The 18,420-nt window shown below is 34.9% G+C and overlaps 1 gene segment (V, D, J or C); it reads left to right on the top strand.

Moving 5' to 3' along the window:
• Window positions 1–8,153: 8,153 nt before the first annotated feature.
• On the top strand, window positions 8,154–16,425 carry LOC128497106 (T-cell receptor gamma chain C region C7.5-like). The segment is given in 4 exon segments: window positions 8,154–8,809; window positions 14,371–14,709; window positions 15,308–15,388; window positions 15,962–16,425. Coding segments are annotated over 4 exon segments (870 nt in total).
• The last annotated feature ends 1,995 nt before the right edge of the window (window positions 16,426–18,420 follow it).

Genomic DNA, 18,420 nt, shown 5'->3' with positions numbered 1-18,420 from the left:
CTGGGTGTGTAAGTACCAATGAAAGACAAGTGGGATTTAAAACATAAAAAATCCATATTGGGAGCAGGATCACTGCTTGTGTGTGTACAAGACTCCATTCCTGTATATGAATTACCAGTGTCCTAAAAGTGTACAACACAGCTAGTTTCACATGTTGATGAAGCATTTGGACATGGGAAGCTAGTTTTGTGAACTTAATTATTTTCGAATATATCTTATTAAGTGACATTCTCTTACATCACTGAATTATTTTACATTTGTTTGAAGTTATATGCTGTATACTGAGGGATATCTTGTATGCAATATTGTATGTAGCAAAATAATAGAATAATACCATGTATTGTGGGGTTAAACACTTTACACCACATCTTGTGGTTTGGTAATGCATGTGTGTCAGGTGTTTTGTTTAGTGTGGTTATTTGTGGCTTTGAACTATGCTGAGAACACAAAACGTTTATGGTTTGGTAGAAGAAAGGAAATTTTCCAAAAAACAGTTAAATCTAAGAAGCTGAAGAGATCAGACTTCAAAAGCATTCAGTTACCAGGAAAATGATGGCTCCATATAGTATTCTTTTTTATCCTGTGTTATTGTGTATGATGTGTGTATGTAAGTATCACGATTCTGACTGTGATGTGCTTAAATAATTAGGAAACAAATTGGGTTTGTTCTTTTGTTTTAATGTTCTATGTTTAGTTTCTTGCCAGGAATTGAAACTTGAACAGAGTCCAGCATTCATTACCAAACCAGTCGGGAAGACGGCAAAGTTTTCATGTAAAGTTGATGGAGTGTCAGTAATTAGCCAAGGTCTTCATTGGTACCACCAGGATCAAAGCAAAAATATTAAGTGGTTTTTGTTCTATAAACCTACAAAGAAAGAGATACTAGAAGAATATCAAAATAGAATGTCTTTGGATACAGAGTCGGATAGATTGTGTACACTGAGTATGACTAATATTCAACTGAATGATGATGGTATATACTTCTGTGCAGCTTGGCATATCAACACCATATGGCTGCTACATTGGTGACATGTACAATATCCTCTTAACTTGTATCTTACAAGCTTGTTTAATATTGTTTTTTGTTAGGGTCTGGAACAGGCACTTAGAAAATAAGAAACAGAAGGCTAACAGGAATCCAAGATTTGTTGCTGTATAGAGGGTTTATTTACTTAATTTACTCATGTAAATGAATGAAAATATTTTTAGTTCAGGGCAGTAACTAAGCCGTATGGAAAGGCAGTCATAGCAAGTGTAAACTAGATTTATATCTTAAAACTTTTTTTTTTTTACATGTTTTACATTTGTTTATTGAAAACTGCAAATGTATTACAATTTATTATGTATTACAATTTACACATTTTGGAACAATCGAATGAGTGCGGGTATTTTCACTCAGCAACCTAATACTTTCTAACCATTATTTTTGTTACCGTGCTGTAAGAATGAAGCAATAGTTGATTTTAAAAGAAGAAAAAGAAACAGAAACCACTGTATATCCAGACAGTGGTCAGATGAGGTGCAACAATGATAGATGTAAAGTGATACATCTGACTGTGTAGTCGATGCTGGCAGAAGGTTGTGGTGTGCTAGTTTACAACAAAGTCAGAAATGTCAAGTAGCAACAGCAATAGAAAAAAAAGTATTAATTACAGAACTGTTATATTGGATACCACAAATGACTGGAAACACTCACATGGAAAAAATATTTATAATAGTAATTCTTGTAAACATTATATTGCACTGTAAGTAGATGATGGGGCTGCAGTGAGTAATGCTGTGGTAGTAATAGCAATGCATATACCATATTTGCCAGAATATAGGCTGCACTCCCCCCCCCCACACACACACTTTAAGTCTTTAAAGTGGGGGTGCAGCCTATATTCGGGTTTTAGCACGGGGATGCGCGATTAATATCACCTGACACCCGGGGCATGCACTTCTGAGCGCCGGGTGGGTTTTTTTTATTTTTCATTTAGCGCTGCAGGGGACCTGGATTCTACTCTCCAGCAGCCGGTGGAGGTCTGCACAATGCACGTAGAAAACCGCCGCTGCTGGCACTGCTGGGAAGTGCCGGCAGCGGAGGTTGTCTGCGTGCATCGCACAGACGTTCACTGGCCGGCCCCGCTAGACACCAGGGAGTCTGGGGGTACATTGGTAAGTCTGGGGGGCATTTCAGGGGAGCAGAGTGGTATTTCTAGGGGGCATAAAGCATATCTGGGGTGGGCAGAGTGGCATTTTGGGGGGGAAGATTGGCATTTCTAGGGGGCATAAAGCATATCGGGGGGCAGAGTGGCATATCAGGGGAGCAGAGGGTAAAGTAAGGTGCATTATGAATTAAGGGGGACCTTCAAATTTCTGTTTGTATATAACCTATGCTGACTAACTGCATATTAGATACCAAAAATGTTACAATACATGTATTCCTTTTTATTAGGTAAAATACTGTTTTACCATTCCACTAATCTGTATTTTTTCTTTAAAAATACATTTTTCCTTAAAATAGCACCAAACTTTTAGGGTGTGGCCTATAATCGTGTGCGGCCTATAGTCGAGCCAATACTATAATGCCAAAAAAAAGTCTGGTGGAACAGAATATAATATATATGAATCTCGTGGAACAGAATATAATGCCAGGAAATTACACCCAAAATTTATAAAAAGTACAGCGAGGATAAAACACAAGCATGCATAACTAAAGATCTAAATATGACATAATGTTCATAATGTGAACTCATCCTTCTATATTGAAGAGGAAACAAGTTCAAAGTACAACAAAGGAGTAGGTGCAATCTGTAAACCAAAAGAGTATATTATTATTATTATTATCTTTTATTTATATAGTATACATGAGCAGGACATAAAAGGAATTATTTTGTTTCCTGACAGGAAATACATTGACTTCATTTGTTTTGTGGAAAGTAACATATTGATAGGCGTGATACTACCTTTTCAGTAAAAGATTTCTGAAATTTTTCAAGGCTTACAAACGTATTTATTGACTCCCATTGATTCCTCATCATTGGATTTTCTTTCACAAGATTCAGATATGTATAACAACACCCACTATAGTGGCATTGAGAGGTAGGAATAAATCTTTGCTTTCTGACTTTATTAATTAGAGCATCCAAGAGTGGTTTCCATGATGGTTTCCATGGCACTGCTCTCTCCTGGTTCACGTTCTACCTTCTGTTCTCCCTTTACACTACCTCAATTGGCAAGCTAATGTCATCTTTTGTTTTTAAATACCACCTGTATTCTGATGACACAAAGATCTATCTATCCTCTCCTGATCTCTCTCCCTCTGTCTTAGTTCGTGTCACCAACTGCCTTGCATCTGTCTCTACTTGGATGTATGCAGGTTTCCTAAAATTCAATCTCTCTAAAACTGGACTCATCTTCCCTCCCTCCAATGCTAACATTGCCTCATCAGTTTCCATTAATGTAAATGGTGCAATCATCTCACCGTCTCCTTATGCTTGCTGTCACCCTTGACTGTGACCTCTCGTTCACCCCCCACATTCAGTCTGTCTCTAAAAACTGCTTGCTCCATCTTAACAACATAGCCCGCATCCGTCCCTTCCTAACACAGGATGCCACTAAGGTTCTTGTCCATGCCCTCATTATCTCCCGCCTTGATTATTGTAACTCTGTCTTAGCTGGTCTCCCTCTTACCCGTCCCGCCCCTCTACAATCCGCCATGAATGCTGCTGCCATACTTATATTCCTCTTCCATCGCTTTACTAACACCTCTTCCCCCTCTCATTCTCTTCACCGGCTGCCTTTGTGGTTCAGGATTCCACAAGGGCTGTCCCTATCCTCTGGAATGCCATTCCCCCGGCCTATCTGTCTTTCCCTCTGCCTTTGTCCTTCCAAAAATCCCACAATATCCACTTCTTTAAGGACGCTTACAACATTACACATTAACGCCCTCCCATTTTCCTTTAGCTCACCTTTCCTAGTCCCTCTCCTGCAATACTTAAACTAGTGTGATTGGTTCATCCCTAACAACAGTACTTTTACCTTTTATCTATTGTGTAATACACCCTAGATTGTAAGCTCGTTTGAGCAGGGCCCTCTACATCTGTTGTTTTTGTAAGTCAGATTGTTATGTTATACTGTTTACTACCTGTTATGTCCTGTGTACCCATTTTACAGTCCTATGGAATATGATGGTGCTATATAAAACAAATAATAACAATAATAATGGAGAGACTTTAAAGAATAACTTTGCACCTAGTCTCACAACCAAAAGAGAGCAATTAATGATTATGTGGCAATGTCATACAATATAATAGAAGAGAGTATGCAAATTTAATGTTAAAGTTTAATATGTTTAATACTGTTTTGGGGAAACAACAATGACGTTGAGAGGAATACCTGAAAACCATCAACTGAGGTGCATTACAAAATGCTACTGACAGCTAAATAACATACATTTCGTAATATCCCAGTCAAGCAAAATTGGTTATTTCTCTACAAATCCACAGAATATTTGTTCTAACTGCCCACAGTTACCCAGAAACCTTGTCTTCCTCATCCTACACCTACACCTGGTTCCATAGCTGGTCTTTGTAACCCAGCAGGCAAGAGTGACATTTTCCAGGTACAAAGTGTCAGACATCTTCTGTTCATAAAGTTATTTAAAGAATTATATGAAGTTAGGTCATCTCTTTTCCTTATTAATTAAATTATTTGTCTACTAGTACTGTATAAATAAACCTAGTAAGTATGTATATATTCAACATCATCCCAATATAAACAATGTAGCAACTACATAAATGTCTTGATGGAAGATTAGTTAAAGTGTTACCTGAAGCCAGGGGTGCCTAGCCACCTTCACTGTTTATACCTCCTATTCCTTATTCTCAATATATATAGGATATGTTGTATACACTACCAGCAAGATATACTTTTTATTCTTTTCCTTACAACATTTGCACTAAAATAAATTTACTGTATTTGCTCAATTATAAGACGACCCCCCCAAAATTTGAATATTAATTTAGGAAAAAAAGAAAAAGCCTGAATATAAGACAACCCTATAGGAAAAAAAGATTAACTAGTAATTGTTAATTCACATGTAAACTATTTTTTCATATTTAATAAAAACTATGATTGAGAAAAATCATGTTTTTGTTTTTATTTCCATTTATTTGCCACTCTGCCCCAGTTATGCACATCTGCCCGCCAGATATGCCTTATATGCCACTCTGCCCCCCCCCCCAGAAATGCCTTATACGCCCTATATGCCACTCTGCCCCAGATATGCCTTGTAACCCCATATATGCCACTCTGCCTCCCTGATATGCCTTTTAACCCCCAATATGCCACTCTGCCTCCCTGATATGCCTTTTATATGCCACTCTTACCCCCCGACTTACCAGTGCATCCCTAAACGTGCCTCTCCTGCTTCAGACTCCCTGGTATCTAGTGAGGCAGCCAGGGGAGGTCTGTGCACAGACAACCTCCACTGCTGCAGGCCGGTACTTCCGCAAGGTCTTCTATGCCAGGTCTTCTGGCATCACATGACCTTCCGGTGCTCCATCATAGAAGCCCCGCCGGAAGTGCCAGCAGTAGGCTGGTTGGCTGCAGGATGCGCACAGACAACCTCTGCTGCTGCCGTCACTTCCGCCGGGGCTTCCATGGTGGAGCACAGGAAGGTCATGTGATGGAGGTGCTCCGTCATAGAAGCCCCAGAGAAAGTGTCGGCAACAGTGGGCATTGTCTGCACACATGGGAGAGACCTCCACTGGCTGCTAGACAGAAGTATCCAGGTCCCCTTAGTCTTGTAGTCAAACCTCTATTTGCGCTGAAAAAATCTTGTCTTATAATCGAGCAAATACGGTATTTTTGTTCACTCTGAACAGCTTAAAAGATTAAGGATGCATACAGTATCTCACAAAAGTGAGAACACCCCTCACATTTTTGTAAATATTTTATCTTTTCACGTCACAACACTGAAGAAATGACACTCTGCTACAATGTAAAGTAGTGAGTATACAGCCTGTATAACAGGAACAAGAGGTCACCCTCTGAGACTGGAAGAGCGGAGGTTTCATAGGCGGCAAAGGAAGGGATTCTTTACAGTGAAGACAATAAAGGTATGGAATTCACTGCCAAGGGAGGTGGTGTTATCAAATACATTAGATGCCTTCAAAAGGGGTCTGGGTATTTTTTTTTTTTTTTAGAAAGGCATGACATACAGGGCTTTACATAGAATAACATTAATATTTTAGAGCTCCTTGATCCAATGAGAAATCTGATTGCCTCTTGGGGTCAAGAAGGATTTTTTCCCCCTGATGGCAGAATTCGAAGTAGCTTAAGAAGGTTAGGTAGAAGGGTTGAACTTGATGGACTTAGGCCTTTTTTCAACCTTATGAACTATGTAACTATGTAAATTTGCTGTTCCCTTAAAAATAACTCAACACACAGTCAGTAATGTCTAAACATTGGCAACAAAAGTGAGTACATGTCCAAAGTGGGCCCAACTAGTCATTTCCCTTCCCTGGTGTCATGTGACTCGTTAGTGTTACAAGGTCTCAGTTGTGAATGGGGAGCAGGTGTGTTAAATTTGGTGTTATCGCTCTCACACTCTCTCATACTGGTCACTGGAAGTTCAACATGGCACCTTATGACAAAGCACTCAGGACCTGGCAGCATCCACCAGGAACACCTCTGACCACACTGGAAGGAAACGAGGATACAACCAGAGCAGACATCAGGAGCCAGGCGAAACTCAGAAGCAGCGCCAACAAAGGGCACAAGCAGCAACAAAGTCCAAAATGAAGCAGAAGTTGAGACAGGTAGCGGTCTCTGTTTGGCAGTCTGATGGGTTTGGGGGATGCCAAGAAAATGTTACCTGTCTGACTGCATTGTGCATTTGATGGAGGTAAAATAATGGCATGGGACTGGTTTTCAGGGTTTGGGCTAGGCCGTTTGCTTCCAGTAAAGAAAAAATTTAATGTTGCAGCATACCAAGACATTTTGAGCAATGCTTCCACCCTTGTGGGAGCAGTTTGGGGAAGGCCCTTCTCCATTCCAGTATGACTGTGCCCCAGTGCACAAAGCAAGGTCCATAAAGACATGGTTGGATGAGTTTGGTCTGGAAGAACTTCACTGGTCCAGATAGGGCCCTGACTTTAACACCATGGAACACCTTTGGGATGACCTGGAATAGAGATTGCGAGCTAGGCCCTCTTGACCAAGATCAGTGCCTGACATCATAAATGCTCTACTGGATAAAAAATTCCCACAAAAAAGACTCCAAAAATCTTGTGGGAATTCTTCCCAGAAGAAGCTTCTATAGCCGCAAAGGGAGTGGGGGGCAATTACATATTAATGTCTATGTGATGCCATAAAAATCCCTGTTGGTGTAATGGTCTGGTGTCCCAATACTTTTGTTATATATATTTATATATAAGTGTTTTTGGACTGTTGCAATACAGCTTAGAAACATATTTTTAACATGAAAGGGTTATTGGGACTGTGATAAACTTAATTACCGTAATTTTTCACATTTAGCATCTACTGTGAAATTGTTTTAAATAACTTTCAGTCATTAATTTAAGTAAACTTAAGAATGGTTAATTTCATATGTAGGATATCATTTAGCATTAATTGCCCATATACTGGATATGTAGGATATAATTTAGCATTATTTGGCCTTATACTGGTGCTCTCCCAGATGGTCTCAACCTATTGCATGATATCATGGACCACAGTGATATGAAGAACTAAGTTTTCATACTTATCTTTTTTATGACTGATTTGTTCTTTAAATATACTTTTATATAATAATATAAATGCATGGTTTGTCCCTGTTCTGAAAAAAAAAATGGCCCGGCACCCCACACATGCGTTGAATACACAATAACGGCACCCTGAAATATGGGGCTGATATTCAGTTATTTCCATGACTGGTTTTTAGTCCCAGTCCGGCCCTGGGGTTGCTTTATTTTGTTTTAATATGGTTTTTGCAAAATGTTAGGCCTGGAGACCATGACTTCAGCTATTATTACTCTTACACATAGGAGTAAATAAAATGATTGTTCAAATCATTGGATTCTTTTTTCCCAAATACAATAATTAAGGGAATTCATATTAACAGTGCACCTGCAGATGGCCCATGTTCCGCCATTATTTCTGAACATACAGGAAGTCATTTATATAGTACATAATCTAAAACCACAATACAGTACATTATTGTCATCAACTACTGTTATTCTGAAGACGTCAAGATGTCTCTTCGCTGTATTATGCTTTTTATGGTATTAATGACAGGTAACTTATTAATAGTCACTTTGTCGAATTCTTTCTTTGTTCTAATTATTACTAAGTTTAATTCAGTCTATAGAAAATGTACGTAAAATAATATTTGACTGTTCTTGACTACAGCAATATATATACTGTTTATACATGTAACTAAAATTGTGCTGTATTCACACAGAGTATAGTGAAGGGTTCACCTTAGTACAACCTGATATGTCATTGACAAAGTTAGAAAGGAGAACTGCCCGAATTGAGTGTATAATGGAAGGATTAAATATAAAAGATGAACATGTGCACTGGTATCGGATTGAGGAAAACAAGAGTCCGGAATGGATCCTCTACTATAAAAGTTCATCTAACTACAGGAATGGAGAGAAATTCAAAAATGGGTTCTCAGCTGGGAAGAATTATGAAAAAAACTCATGTATACTCACGTTGACAAATCCTTTAGCAAAAGAATCAGCGACATACTTTTGTGGCGTGTTTGACAATTTTGTATATATGGTATTTGGATCTGGAACAAAACTCACTGTAACAAGTAGGTACCCCTATGTAAATAATTAATGTGTTTATTTTTGAAACAATTTGCTTGAAATTGTCTTATAATTTATTTATATACCAATGTATTGATATACTATTTAAAAACTTTATTACATATATATATATATATATATATATATATATATATATATATATACACACACAATTAGATTCTATAGAGTAAATATTGCAGAGAAAAAATAATTTAAAACCAGGATATAAACCAGATATAAACAAGGTTAAATAAGATGGATAATAAAGATATTTATTTTCATTATTAATTAATGGTTAGATGAGTGAACAAAGTTGTAACAAAATCGCTTCACAATGATTGCAAAAAAAATCTTGTTCAGGATAACTAAAATGATATTTTCATACATGATCCTGTTGTTATGGAAGTATTCACTAAAAATGAACAGTAAATACCACTGGTGTGCACACCCGCAATACATTATTAATTGTTTGGGTTTCAACAGCATAGATTTGAAAAAGTTGCAGTGCTGTTTCTGCAAATTCTCTATAATGATTATAATAAAGAAATATTTTTTTTACTGTGTACCGAAAACACTGGAATGAGGGTAGATGCAATAAAAAACAATGTCAATGATTTCATATTTGAACAAACATCGATAAGACATATGCCTTCTTGGAGTTAATTATTGGCATTTAAAAAACTGTCAAAAAAATATAATCACAATTAAGCCAGTGTTCGTCCAGTGATTGATTAATCAGATGTGAAATACCCTTTATCAGATAGATTTTACCTAAATTACTCTTTTTAATTTCATTTACTTCATTCCTTAGATGAATTGTGCAATACCCTGCATCAAAATGGTGAAAAGTCAATAATTGTTTCTCATATTTTCCTAATAAAATAAATGAAAATGTAAGGGACACTAAAAACGTGCGAAAAATAAAATGCTCTGGGGTTTTTATAAAAAACATCTTATGTAATAAATGAATTATGTAGCTATGATTTATAAAAAGTTGAAACATACAATTCATATGAGTACTCTCTATTTTTATTTAATATGTGTTATAGTAATATACTGAATTATATAAAATGGAAAATTTAAATAACTTTTTTAAAGATGACTGAAAGATCAATGTACTGCCAACCACTTATTACTTTCATTATTAAGGCAAGCTTATTAACTCATTAAAGATGCTGGCATTTTACACTAGTTTACACTTCAAGATGAAAGGAGTTTCTGCATATATCAGTGTCTCCTCAACCCTCTCCTCAAGGCACAACTTACAGTCCAGGATTTAGGTATTACTTATGTGTGTCTAAGGTGCTGCCCAATTAAAAAAACAAAAACACCTTAAACAGTTTAGACTCACCTGAGTAATACCTAAATCCTGGACTGTCAGGTGTGCCTTGAGGAGCACTGGCATATATAATCAGAGAAGGCTTTAAGTTTCATGGCAATATAGCCATGGAAAATTATATAGGACTCGCCAAACTTGGGGTACTTTGATGTAGTGACGGGTTAATCAATATATGGCCATATAGTGTGATAGAATCCCAAATATTTCTACCTTAGGTGTTTTTTTTATCTCTCAATAGTATTTGCTGGGTGTGCGCCGAATTCTTGCTTTGTTTTCTGTACGTATTGATCATTATCAATCCACAAACTGGGAATCTGAATGTGTGTGACTTTTTAGGCTTTTTAGGTTGTGCGCTCCCTTTTCTGAATATTTGTTGCCAAGAAAACTATATATTTTTGAAAAGTAGGGTATTTATCTAAGGGCATATGCGGGGAGGAGGAGGCAGTCACGTAACATGTTATGTGACCTATGGTAATAGCGTGGAAAACAAGAGCTGGTGAAGGTAAGAATGTGATGGGGGAATGATTTGTGTGATAAAGTAATTGTCTGTAAGTGTGTGTTTGCATGAGTGTATAAGGGTGTGTTAGAATGTGAATTAGTTTGAGTGCATATGTGAGTGTATATTATTATCTATTGCTTTATACAGCGCCTTCATATTCCATAGCACTATACAATGGGTAGACAGGACATAACAAGTAGTATATAATAATAACAATTTGACTAACAGAAACAACAGGTGAGGAGGGCCCTGTTCAAACAAGCTTACAATCTTGAGGTATTTATGTTTGTATATTAGCATGAATGTGTAAGTGTATGAATGTGTGTATGTTATGTGCGTGAGTGTGGATGTTTAATTGTGCGTTTTTATAACTATGAGTGTGTAAATGCATGTGCTAGTGCATGTCTTTTGTATGTTACCAGGGGTTTCAAGAGTCTGGAGGGGGAGTCGGCTTTCTTGCCTCTCAGGCTAGAAGCTGCCAGCCCTCCTCTGGGCATATGGTAATTTTTTTTTACATTTTCCAATGTTGGTGGTAAAAGACATGCATTTTTTCTCACAAATGTGCAATTTCGACAGTTTTTCTCTGATGAGATATGTGTCTCATTTGAGGAAGTATGGTGGCCCCAGATTTCAATTTATCTATATATTTTTAAAAACGGGATAACCCACAGTATTTTCTTAAAAAAAAAAAAAAAATTATCTTACCCTACTTATTAGCTAATGCCCAATACTATTTACAAATTAAAATAAAATAAGTAACTGTTAGTGTCTCTCTAGCAAAATTTAGAACTAACGACTCCCAACACACCAGTAACGAGTAAAGTAAAGTAACACAAACACTAAAATGCTCTATTAAGTAACTTTAACACTAAAATTCAAACCTTAGGAAACCTACCCCTACTTACAGATGTAAAAATAAACTAAATTCCATACTAACCCCCAACTGATCTAATTATTAAAGTCAATAAAATAATAAAACAATTTTTTTTAAAAATCCTTAAGTGTAAAAATGAACTCTTAATGGTAAAAATTAACCCTTAAGTATAAATACTACTGAAATGGTCCAAGGGATCATTAAAAAATACTTTATTTAATAAAAGTAGTGTGCTTTACTATAATGTTCTCCAGTCCCTCCCAAGTTACGATGGAGAAGGGACAGAGAACACAAAGGCAATGTTCCTTAAATTTGCTTTCCAGGCATGTAATTGGTTAAAACAATGATCAGTTCAAAATCACCCTGGATTGGCTGAAGGTGGTCTGCCCATCAGCCAACTGCCAGGAGAATGCACATAGCTAGAATTTGCCCACTTCCACTACATAAGCAAATGTCTCCCAATCACAAATTGGCAGCTTCTATTATGTCAGCAGCTAATGTGCCAGAAGGCTTATTTCCAGCTTCTGAACAAGTTCAGCTTTCGCATAGTAATACCTTGAAAATAGGAGTCTTTTATCGAGAAGAAGATACAAAGCTTAAGTGGACCTAGCATCTAATTTATTTGGTTTTGTTTTTTCTCCTGCTACTGGAACACTGCCAGACAAGGTGATTTTTTTTTTTTAAATGGCAGTGTTAAGAATAACCTGGAAAAGTTTGGCCAGCATTGTGTTAAGGAAAATATAAGAAAAAAATCATTCCATTTTGTCTAAATGTAAATATTTTCGTAAAAACCATTTAGAAACCTATATTTTTAATATTGTGACCAGTATTAATACACAAATAGTTTTATATAGTTTTTAGAGTCCTAATGATGGATTTAAATGTTATATTAATCACTCCATATTTTTTGTTTTAAAAATCTCACTAATCCTTTAAAAAACTGGATATCAAATAAACACAAATACATAGTTTTTGTTAAGAATACTACCATTGTGCAAGGACTCCGGTGTAAAACAATTTGGAACAGGAACCAAACTTACCGTAATAAGTAAGTACATGTTGAGCACAAAATAAAACAGCATAAAATCAAATTATTTCCTAATGTACTAAATTACAATTTAGCATGTTTACGTTAATACATGTACTAAAAAATAGGCATAGGAATTTCGGTTTTCAAAAGAAAAACTAGGTTAAGATATCAGACCACCAGTATTAGAAAGATAACCTGTACTTTTTGATATATCTGATATACAAAAAAAACAGCAAATACCACTTTTTTTTTTTTTTTTTTTTTTACGTAACTACCTTAGAATTACAACCATGGAAAAACATACATTATGATTAAGAAAAATAAATAAATAATTAAATTTAAAAAATTTCATTCAGTATTGCCATTGGAAAAGTAGAACATTTCTAAGAAGTAGTTTTTTTCATTGAATAAAGGGTGTATTTTTAGTTTGAGGGGGTCTTTTACAACAGTATTTTAAGCAGTTCAATTTCAAATAACTGTAGGAAAATACTTAGTTTCTTTTAAAACTATTTGAAAATTCAGCAGCTGAATTTCAACACAAAATCCACAAAAGCTTTTTTGTTGGGTATTTCCCCCCAATTTACAAAGTTGAAGCAATATAAAGGCTGGGTCCAAAAAATATTCTCAAAATGAAATTTGCCATTACAAGTTGATTCTCAGGAAACTCTTTCATCCTGTGGGCATGATGAGTTTCCTGAAAGTGGAGCTGTTATTCTTTTTGCTGGTAACTCAGTATGTGCTGAACTATTTTTTCCGTAAATACTGTTTAGTATCGTTACCCGAACAATAATTTATAATTTGACGCTAGAAAGTTTTGATTTTCATTAGAGGCAAACAGAAAGGGCCATAAATGTTTAGTCAAAAATTTTTAAACTTAGAATTTTAAGATAATACAGCAGAAAGTAGTTTTCAGTTTCATTATTTGTTTTAAAGGGGCTAGTAACGGTTGTTTTTGAAAAAAAAAAATGTTTATAGGTGTGGTTTAATAGAAATGAACATATCAATGACAGACTCCCAAAAGGGAAAAAACTACTTAAGAGCTTTATCAGTAAATCATTTTGTACAATATTTTTTTTATTAGCTTTTTCTGAGCATTTCCAATGAAGAGAAACTTACTATTTTTTTTCTCCTGAAGATCTTTCTTTTTATATTTCTGATTTAAATTTTCTGTTTTATAAAGATATAACGCTGTATACATTGTGCCACCTACCCACTTAATCAGCCACGTACCAAATCTACTTACTAACAAGACGTGATCAACTAACGTACTTCCTAAGCTTACTCATTTTTTTTTTTTTACCTGCGGACAAAAAATGCACAAACCTAACCTACCAAATAGTACTAGTATATAAAATTCAATTATTTTAATAACATTACTGACTATGAGTGAATTAACCAATCAAACTTACTTATTAGGTTTAACGTCAATAACATTTCAATGGGGGCCAATGAACAAACATATAATAAACATTTGTGTGCTCAATTTTTTGAATTGTTTTTATTGGTAATTGTTTTTAATGTATACTCAATACCTGTCGTTTTATTGTTTAGGGAATGTTTCTGTATGCTGTTGGAGTGCTGTACTTAATTATGCATTCCCTTACGTTAGAATGACTTTTTTTTAAATAAAATGTAGATTAAAAAACATGGGTGGGATTATTTTGATATTAGATAAATGAATTCACATTTTCCTATATAAAATACTAGATCCAGGTTAAGAAAATAATTACTGTTGTAGCCTTACAACAAAAAATAGAGAATACCTCAGTTATGCCAGATGTGATTTCAGTACTTTATGTTTTGATGATTTTTCCCTATATTTAGACACACGGACTGTTAAAGCACCCCAGGCGACCATCTTGAGTACATCGAAGGAGAGAATTGAGAGAACAGGCCAGGTTATATACATGTGTCTCCTAGATAATTTTTACCCTGATGTAATCAAAGTGACCTGGAGAAAAGAGGGAAGCACAGAGGAGTTATTGTCTGAACAAGGAGAAATGATGCTAGATGATAAAATCCAAACGTACTCTTTAACTAGCTGGATTACAGTGAGCAAAAATGAATTGGGCGAGAGGTTTTTCTGCCGGTATAAACATGAAGGAAATACGCATCCGAATTTGTGGGGTGAAATTTCCACAACTGGACCTCAACCTAAGAAAGGTTAGTAAGTATAGTTACCTGTCCCAAAAAATAAGAGGTTACTGTGTGCATTAGCTTTGGTTTTTTTTTTTTCTTTAACATCTTTATACAAGAGGTATAAACAATAATTCAAATTTTGTGATATCAGAGATTAAAAAGACCCTACTTGTAGCATAATGGATGCTTTTAAATTACAGCAAAAATATTTTCATTAGGATAATTAAGCGTAATAATAGCACCATATTTAAGTCACATTGTGAAGTGAAGCTAATCGTAATCTACCTACAGTATGAATCATATAAGGCCCTTTACTGGATTGATTTATTTATACAATAAAAATAAAAACCTTAATATTAGTATGGCTAGAAAATAATGTCCAAGTTATCAGTATTTTTCTATACCTTTTTAGAAGAACCTCCACAAATAGAGTTGTCAAAACAGAGAAATATTAAGTATGATGAGCGCATTTTAGATTATATCAAATGTTTTCAAATGTGTATTTTTAACATGTAAAAAGGCTCCAAATATTACAGTTTTGTAAAAAAAAATCTGATTTGATTACTAAACACTATTTTATGATTTATATTTGCTAACATGTGTTTATTCTCTTTCACAGAAGATCGTAGTGATAAAAACTCAATTCTCATTGATACAAGAGAAAATGATAAAACATGTGTTAAAATATATAACAATTCCACTGGTAAGTATGGGTTTATTTTCCTAGTTTGTGTGTTTTTTTGTGTAAATAAACTCAAACACTAGTTGAGTGTTACTGTGCATACTGCAGTGCAGGTCATCAAATTCCTAGGTCCCCAAGTAAAATGTTACTAAACATCTTCAAAGAGAATAAATTAAAATACTAACACTTTCAGGTGGTAACCCTGTGTTTCTGTTGTACATGTTGCTGGGTTAATATTTTTCCCAGCAAGCCACACAACTAGCCCTCAAAGCCAAGATAATTCAGAGATCACACTATTTCATGGTTTCTTTGCAAGCAAAAGGGCGCCAAATTCTGTTCCTGTAAAGTTTATCAAACCTTATTCTTTTATGGATCGCCCTGTTGGACGTTGGGTGATCAGTTCTACCAAATCTATGCCTTTGTATATGTGGAATGGGGAGATCAAGATGCAGATGGGATCCTAAAAAAGATACAGCATGCTCTTTGCTATGTCATTTGATACAGACACCCATATAATAATTGTGTTATATATGTTCTGATTACTTTGTCCCGAGTCACGGTTTTACTAATAAACTTGTATTTTATTATTTACAGATTATCCAGAATCACCTTTTAAAGCTACAACCTACCGTGCAGCATACCTTACATATATTTTAATGCTCCTGAAAAGTGTTCTGTATTGCCCCATCATGATCTTTACATACAAGGCCACAGCATAAGTCTCTCTTAACAGGAGAGGAAGACGACATTGTTGCTTTGCTTAGAAAAGTTATGCTGTTGGATTTAGTTTCAAACATAGAAAGTGACGGCAGATGAGAACCATTAGGTCCATCCAGTCTGCCCAACCTCTGAGTCCTTTCCTTAATACCTGGCCTTATACTATATCTAGCTTAGCCTTATGCCTATCCCATGCTCACTTCTTGATTGCTATTAGTATAATAATACCAGATTTTGGAACCAATGTAAGCAATTTGTTTAGGTAGGTGCATCATATATATTTAAAGCTTTCGTTATTATCTTTTATTGGTAACTGATAATAAAGAGCTTAGATTTTATTATTACAGTGTGTTTTTGAGATTCATTTTTATGTTATTACCTTTGAACATGCCAACACTGAAACACACAATAATCATCTTGGACAACAGTCCAATGGATGCTGGTAAATATATTTAATAATAATTCGAACAGATGATTGTATACTGTAAATAAACACAAAACATAGACTTGTTTTAAATAACCTATATCCTTTATTTCCAGTAAATATATCATTGATATATTGATCTGACAAACATTTACATCAAGAGTAAATTAAAACCACTGGAAAGTAAAAATACACTAAATTTCACTAAACTTGGTTTGTTTGTGAAACAGTGAACCATACAGTTCAGTTGACATTTGCAGAAAAATGTAAATATATATTTTCTGAAACTAATTACATTTTAATGATACTGACTTTTTAAATAGGTTATGACTGACATTCCCTTTACCAATTTTATTTAATTTAATAAGCCTATACACAAGTTTCTTATTTTTCTATTATATTCTTATATTCTATTTTTTTATTATTATTACAATGTATACTAATACAGGTGAAAACATTTTAACAAATTGTTCCCTTTTTCATTATTTGATGGCAAGGGTTTAAGAGGTAATTTTCCACTGAACATATCATTGGCTTTATTAAATTCAGTAGAAAATGGAAACCACGACTAATTAAAATATATTAAAAGTATATAAAAGTAAATGATATTCTATAGTCACACTATTTCCCATGTTTTTAACACAAATTGCAGAAGATGATAAAATGCATGTTTTTGCAATATGTAGAAAAATAGTTTTGTATTTTTGTAAACTTTCAAATAGGATATATTCGTGTAACGAAGGATACTTTGTTTTTCTGCTTTTTCACGACTTGATCTGGCTTCTTCCTTATTAGTCTATTATACATGTATTTAGGTGAAAGTATTATTACTTAAAGATTGTTTTTCATTAATACAAAAAACATCACACACTGGAAAATGAATATGAAACTACCTTCTATAGGATGTAAGAAACATGTGTCATATAGACAAAATAGTCTCTGCATGCCCAGACATATAGAGCAATGCAAAGTTCTACACAAGAAGCTTACCACCTAATTATCCCAATAAAAATGATACAAAAATGGATATTGCCATATTGGTGCCAAACGAGATAGTCCACAAAAGTGTTTTATACCTGTTAATATACAAATAAGTAAATTGCATCAGCTGAGATGTCTTCTTCTGAAGTTTATGTTATTCTACATCTTGCTCTAATAAATTCAAACTGTGGTTCATCAACCAGCATTAGATCATGGGACGCCAGTCAAAGGGTCACTGTCACCGGACGTGGGCCTTGGTTCTCGGGGCAAATACATGGAAATATCACAAACATTTTAGGAAGATTAGGTAGACATTTCATATATGGTAAATCAGTAGTGTAATCTGTGAACAAACACTGTTTTATTTTTTTTTATTTTTTTAAATATCCTGGGGAAAACCCCATATGTCAAGACAGATAATTACTGCAGATACCGGTAATCCCTCAAACATACACAAAGTAACTGAAAAAAAATAAAATAAAATAGTAGCATATTCTGTATACAAATGCATTGTGTGCTTTTGCTACAGCTTCACCACAAACACCGCCTTTCCATTAAACAATGCTTCGTAAACATGAAAGCGAGAGACCACAGCAGTATGCTGCACACGAGAGATCAACCAATATTACCCTTTCTGGCACATATATATTTATATATATAAATATACCGGAACCCATCACAGAGCTATTTTTGCTGCATACATGATTTAGCGCAGCAAAGTGAAAAAGAATGTAATAAAAAAAAAAAAAAAAACTCTCCAGTGGGAATTTATTTTTTAACAATGCAATACATGCTTATGTCTATACAACAAAAAAAATTGGTATTCTCTCTTTTTGTAACCGGTGCTCCATAACTTAACGTAATGCAAGAAGCATAATTAGACAAAACTCGAGAAAAGGAAGCTAACATACAGTAGGCCATATTATTTTAA

The sequence above is a fragment of the Spea bombifrons genome, chromosome 5, assembly GCF_027358695.1.
Source record: "Spea bombifrons isolate aSpeBom1 chromosome 5, aSpeBom1.2.pri, whole genome shotgun sequence".
NCBI classification, from domain to species: domain Eukaryota; kingdom Metazoa; phylum Chordata; class Amphibia; order Anura; family Pelobatidae; genus Spea; species Spea bombifrons.
This window is presented reverse-complemented; position numbering and strand designations above follow the sequence as displayed.